Raw genomic sequence first — 6,686 nt, 5'->3', positions numbered from 1 at the left:
AGTGGCAGTAAAGGAGGAAGATGGCGGGGTGCAGGGGGTCCCTGTGCTGCTGCTGCAGGTGGTGCTGCTGCTGCGGTGAGCGTGAGACCCGCACCCCCGAGGAACTGGTAAGAAGCAGGCGGAGTTGAACTGGGGAGGGGGCGGTTGCTAAGGGCCTGTGATAGGCGTTGCCAGGGGTGGGGCCGAGCCGAACTGGGCCCGCAGGTGGCAGCGGGTGGGGCCTGGGGCCCGCAGCCTGGGGCTGTCGAAGCATCTGCCTTGCTTCACGTGCCCAAGTCTGGAGTCTTTTTTTCTAAGCTCTCCCTGGAATCTGAGGGAGAGTCCGGGCCGGCTCCAGCTAATCGTATCCGTATTTTCTTTTCTTTCCGATTGGAAAGAGTTTTGAATGAAACAAGCGTTTTCAGAATGAGCTTCCTTCACAGGACTTTGTGCTTATCATGCAGCCGCCTAGTTTCTCTAGCCCGTTCTCACTCTAGCCCTCCCCCTTTCTGGATCATTGATAGTCCAGCCTCTCCCTGCAAAGCACTCTGGGAACACTTGAGTTGTCTTTCCAGAGTTGACAGGTCCCTTCTGATTTTAGATTTGGCACATTGTCAGTTGAAATCTGAATTTTTTCCCCCTCATAACCTGGCACTGGACATCTTTGAGGTGTCCCGAAGACGAGAGTGGTTATTTGGTGAATGTATCAATAGAAACGAGGAATTCAGCCAAGTGATTTAAATCCTCACTCACATGCCCCGCCAAAAGATCTTTTTAAGGTCTTGTTTACTATTTAATCGTGACTCAAGATGATTTAGAAGCTAGTAACTAGCTACATGCGGTGGATCATGCCTGTAATCCCAGTACTTTGGGAGACTGAGGCGAGAGGATTTCCTGAGCCCAGGGGTTTGAGACCAGCCTGGGCAACTTGGTGAGACTTCATCTCTGCAGTAAATCAAATAATTAGCTGGGCGTGGTGATGCTTGCCTGTAGTTCCAGCTACTTGAAAGGCTGAGGCAGAAGGATCGCCTGAGCCCAGCAAGTCAAGGCTGCGGTGGCCATGAGCATGCCACTGCACTCCAGCTTGGGCAACAGAGTGAGACTCAGTCTCAAAAAAAAAGACAACTGGTAACTAATTATATTTCTACCTCCTTCTACTCCCTCTATGGATCTGTTTCTCTAGACTATCCTTGGAGAAACACATGAAGAGGAGGATGAGATCCTTCCAAGGAAAGACTATGAGGTGAGATCCTTAGATGCTGTTTGGGTAAGTAGTGAATGGCCCGGTCATGTCAGGCGAAGCATTGTGACTCCAACCAGAGATGCTCTTTGACCTTCTATCCCAAGGAGTGAGTGGATAAGAGATAAGTTCCTGTTTAGCAAGCCCTTTTCTTGCCTTAACCCCCAAACAGATCTGGTGTCTTTTTTTTTTTTTAGATTGGAAAATATAGTTTATTTTAAAAGTAAATTAGAGAGAGAGGGAAAGAAAGAGTTGATTCGTCTCCCCAAGGCAGGGAAGGGGGCCAAAGCCAGGAAGCATGGCAATGGCCATAGCTCAAAGAGCACATGGCCACACCAGAGTCTAATAAGGCAATGGCCAGATCTGGTGTCTTTATACTTTTATAGATCTGTGGCACCGTAACTTGGATAGAGTCCGTATTCTCATTAAACTTTTGGTTTTGCAACTTACAGAGACCCAAAGTGAAAGCCGCTAACGTGTATGTTCCTAACAGGTGTGTGCCCATAGCCTGTTGTGGAGGCCTTACTTCTCGTCTGAGAAACCTTTGTATCAGATGATTGTTTCCTGCCCAGGCAACTTCTCTCTGACATATTCTGGATTGTAGTTCCCAGTTTCAAGTATGGAACTCTTAGAGTATGTATTTTTTTTTTTTTAGTTGGAATCTCACTCTGTGTTGCCCAGGCTGGAGTGCAGTGGCATGCTCATGACCATCGCAGCCTCAGCCTGCTGGGCTCAAGCGATCTTTCCGCCTCAGCCTTCCAAGTAGCTGGAACTACAGGCGCACCTTATCACGCCCGGCTAATTTTTTGATTTGTTGTAGAGACGAGGGCTCACCAAGTCGCCCAGACTGGTCTTGTACCCCTGGGTTCAGTCAGTCTTCTCGCCTCCATCTCCCAAAGTGCTAGAATTACAGATGTGAGCCACCATGTCCAGCAGTATGTATGTTTTTTAATAAGGCTAGTGCAGCTGAGCTGCAACATAACACCCAAGGCTTTTTACCACTTAATGAGTTCATGACAAAAACAAGCATACAGATAATTCTTAAAGTACATACAAAAAGAAGGTAGAGAAAACCTATAACCCACTCATTAAAAGATGATTGTTAACACTACAGCCTTATCCACGTTTATATAAATGCTTTTTTTAAGTAACAAGAGTGAGATTCTACTAAAGATACTGTCTGTCTCTCCCCACCTCCTCTTTATAACAACTATTATATTGCTAGATACATTTTTACAATGTTTAATGTCTTTTAAAATGTCATGCAGACTTTAGAAACCCAATATGAGCTGGGCGTGGTGGCTCATACCTGTAATCCCGCACTTTGAGAGGCTGAAGCGAGAGGATTGCTTGAGCCCAGGGGTTCAAGATCAGCCTGGGCAACTTAATGAGACCTCATCTCTACAATAAATAAAAAAATTAGCTGGGCATGGTGGCGTGTGCCTCTAGTTCTAGTTACTTGGAAGGCTGAGGCAGAAGGATTGCCTGAGCCCAGCAAGTCGAGGTTGTGGTGGCAGTGAGCATGCCGCTGTACTCCAGCCTGGGCGACAGAGGGAGACTCCGACTCAAAAAAATAAACAATAAAAATAAATGCAAGCCGGGCTCGGTGGCTCATCCTGTAATCCCGTGCCTTTGGGAAGCTGAGGTGAGTGGATTGCCTGAGCCCACGGGTTCGAGGCCTGCCTGGGCAGCAAGACCTCATCTCTACAATAAATCAAAAAATCAGCCGGGCATGGTAGTGCATGCCTGTAATTCCGGCTACTCAGAAGGCTGAGGTGGAAGGATTGCTGGAGCCCAACAGGTCGAGGCTGCGGTGGACGGGAGCGGCCACTGCACTCCAGTCTGGGCAACAGAGTGAGACTCCAACTCAAAAAAAAAAAAAAAAAAAAACAATTTAAATAAATAAATAAAAACTCAACATGGTAGACAATAACATACCCAGACTAATTTCCTTTTTAATGTTTCATCTTACTTTTGAAGTAGAATGTAGTGCCAGCTTTTGGATTTGTAGTGCAACAGTTTAAAAAAAAAAACTCTTATTGTGGAGAATTTCAAACATGTATGGAAATGCACAGAATAGTTTGTTGAAATCCCCCTTCTCATCACACAGCTCCCACAGTCCTTCAGCTAACCCAGCCTTGTTTTGTCTATTGTTACTATAAGAGGTCTTACAAGGAAAAAGAAGACCCAAATATTGCATTTGTTTAAATATGCCTTGCCTTCTTTTTTTGAGGCAGGGTCTCACTCTGTCACCCAGGCTGGAGTGCAGTGGAACGATCACAACTCACCACAGCCTCAACCTCTTGGGCTCAGAGTGATCCCCCAGCTTTAGTCTCCCAAGTAGCTAGAACTACAGGCATGTGCCACCACACCCGACTAATTTTGTCATTTATTGTAAGATGAGGTCTTGCCATGTTGCTCAGGCTGGTCTTTGAACCCCTGAGCTCAGGCAGTCCACTCGCCTCTGTCTCCCAAAGTGCTGCCATTGCAGGCGTGAGCCACCGTGCCCGGTGAGTTTATACTCTTTCATGTGAATCCTTAATGTTTCTCAATTAACTACCTCTGAGTATGAGCTTCATGAGAGCATTTACTTTGTGTAAGAGCAAATTCAGTTAGGTACTTAATCAGAAAAGTTGGCTTGAATTTTATTTATTAAGGTTCAACTAGAAAACCCTTCTGAAAATCTCTGAAAAGTGCTCCTTCTCTTTCCTGCTCAGGAAGAGTTCATTGCACATACTTGACTCTTTCTTTGATCAACTGGGGATCTTTCAAGATGTTAGAATACCCGTTTTAACATTCATTCTCATTATAGGTAGTTTGAATCATCATAACTTCCTTGTCTGTGTGATGTGCCATTGCAAACCATAATGTTTTTATGCAGGCCTGTGTTCCTCCTTTGAGTTAGAAAGAGGCACCCCTCAGAGCAGAAGACAGAATTAAAGGCCTCCCCTCAACCTCCATGCCACAGCAGCACTTTAAGCTCATGGCTAGTTGAAGGTACTTTTTGTGTGAGCCCTAAGTTGCCTCTTCCAGGATGAATTTGGACTGTTTCAGCCCCCATTTCCCCTTCCCCCTACCACCAGGTGCCATTCTGCTCATAACCACATGCAGCAGCCCTGCAGGACACCTATAAAATTTTATTAAAAAAAAAAAAGAGCCGTGCTCAGTGGCTCAGCCTGTAATCCCGCGCCTTTGGGAGGCTGAAGTGAGTGGATTGCCTGAGCCCGTGGGTTTGAGACCCGCCTGGGCAGCAAGGCCTCATCCTACAATAAATCAAAAAATCAGCCAGGCATGGTAGCGCACGCCTGTAATCCCGGCTACTCGGAAGGCTGAGGCGGAAGGATCGCTGGAGCCCAGCAGGTCGAGGCTGTGGTGGCCGGGAGCGGCCACTGCACTCCAGTCTGGGTGACAGCGTGAGACTCCAACTCAAAAAAAAAAAAAATAAAAGTTGTTAGTCCCCCAAATGAAAGAGCAATATATACAGCAGAAATAAAAAGTCATGGCATAGGAGAAGTATCTGGTTTTAATAATAGGTCATATATCCCATTGGTAACATAATTACAAAGTGTCAAACTCAACTAATTAATGTTTAAAAAGAAAGGATTCTGGTGTTCTGGTGTTGAAGTTATTTCTAAATACCCTTGGTAGCAGCTTAATTGAGCTATAATTCATGTGCTGTACAATTATCTCATTGAAAGTGTACAAATCAGGTCAGGTACGGTGCAGTACGGTGGCTCACACCTGTAATCCCAGCACTTTGGGAGACCGAGGTGAGAGGATTACCTGAACCTGGGGTCCGAGACTAGCGTGGACATAATGGCAAGACCTCTTCTCTACAATAAAATTTTTTTTTAAGTGTGAAAATAAGTGAAAGTGTACAATTCAGTGCGGTTTTTTTAGGTTGTAGTCAGAGTTATATGACCATCTCCAATGTCAATTTTTGAACAATTTCATCACTTGAGAGAAAACCCAGCATTCATTGACAGTCACTGCCTATCCCCCTGCCCTTGACTCTAGGTAGCTACTAATCTCCATTCTGTCTCTGTAGATTTGCCTGGACATCTACAAACCTTTTTAATGTTTATGGAACTATAGTATTGTTAGACAAAACACATGCTGGGTGTGGTGCAGAGCGCAGTCTCTTGGGTTCTCTGACTCCACCTTGAAATAATTTTTCAGAGTGGCCAGCAAAGTTTTAAAACAGAGTTTATGAGCAAGAAGAAGAGAAGGGAAAAGGGAAGATTCATGGCAAAAAGACCTGCCGTGGGCAAATTTCTCAAAAAAGAAAAACTGCACTTTTGCTCTCAACAAAAAGCTAGATATAGCTACCTGGTTATTGATATGCTAATGAGGACAGAGCACTGGTAACCCCTGCCCTTGGCCTCTTGTGGGAAGAGGGGTGGGCTTATTGTCATTTATTTGATCAAATAAGGGGTGGGGTTGAGCCTTTTACTTTTTTTTTTTTTTTTTACTGTGAATATACTTTTTTCAGTCATTTTTGTTTACATCCTGAGCCTTTTATTTTCAATGGGGAACCTGAAGGATTTTTTGGTGATTATGAACTGAAAGGTTGGTCTGTCCTGTTCCTACTTCTGATGAGATTTTTTTTTTTTTTTTGAGTAGGATTCTCACTCTGTTGGCCAGGCTGGAGTGCAGTAGCACACTCACTGCCACTGCAGCCGCTACCTCCTGGGTTCAGGTGATCCTTCCCCTTAAGGGATTTTCTTTTGATTGACTGAGGGGGTGGGGTAGGTTGAACACTTTCTACTGGAAATTTATCTATGTCTAACCTGTTCTAGCTACCCTGCCTCAAAACCTTCAAGCAAATAGTTAATTGACCGGTAATTTCTATCCATATCTGGGATGAAGGTAAGAGGTAAGAGCTAACCACGTGTTTTTCCCCTCCACACTCACCCACCACTCAGCACAGCACTTCTGACACCAGATACACCAGGGTTGTTCCCAGCAAGCAGTTCTCCAGTGAACACCAGCTGGGTGTTGCCTAATTCAGTTCTGATACTGTCTGCCTGGAGGTAGCCCGCAGGTTGAAGGACTGGAAGGTGTAGTTTGTCACCTGGGCTTCTAACCAATTGGCTGTAAATGGAGGGGTCTCTTAACCCCCTCTTCGGGTTTAATCTGCTAGAGCTGCTCACAAAACTCAAGGAGACACTTTCCTTCCATTTACCCACTTATTAATAAAGTGTATAATGAGGAATACAGAGGAACAGCCAGATGGAGAAACACAAGGCATGTGGGAAGGGGTGTGGGTCTTCCTGCCCTCCCTGGGTTCATCTACCTGGAAGCTCTCAGAAGCTCATCCTTTTGGGTTTTTGTGGAAGCTTCATTATGCAGGTGTGGTTGATTGCATAACTGGCCATTGGTGATCAACTTAACCTTCAACTCTCTCCTCCCTGGAGGTCACCGTCTATACTTTCTGGTGACCAAATGCTTTTTTTTTTTTTTTTTT

At 45.2% G+C, this 6,686-nt stretch overlaps 1 protein-coding gene across 3 annotated transcripts in view; it reads left to right on the top strand.

Moving 5' to 3' along the window:
• CLCN6 (chloride voltage-gated channel 6) overlaps positions 1-6,686 on the top strand; it is a 40,460-nt gene continuing 33,774 nt past the window's right edge. For all 3 annotated transcript variants that reach the window (XM_021715411.1, XM_008063829.2, XM_021715410.1), the window contains exons 1-2: positions 1-107; positions 1,163-1,222. In XM_021715411.1, the coding sequence (XP_021571086.1) occupies positions 21-107; positions 1,163-1,222 (147 nt within the window). In that variant the 5' untranslated portion in view covers positions 1-20. The remainder of the gene's footprint in view (positions 108-1,162; positions 1,223-6,686) is intronic.

This window comes from Carlito syrichta, unplaced genomic scaffold (genome assembly GCF_000164805.1).
Source record: "Carlito syrichta isolate Samal-C Ts95f unplaced genomic scaffold, Tarsius_syrichta-2.0.1 Scaffold307091, whole genome shotgun sequence".
Taxonomy (NCBI): Eukaryota; Metazoa; Chordata; class Mammalia; order Primates; family Tarsiidae; genus Carlito; species Carlito syrichta.
This window is presented reverse-complemented; position numbering and strand designations above follow the sequence as displayed.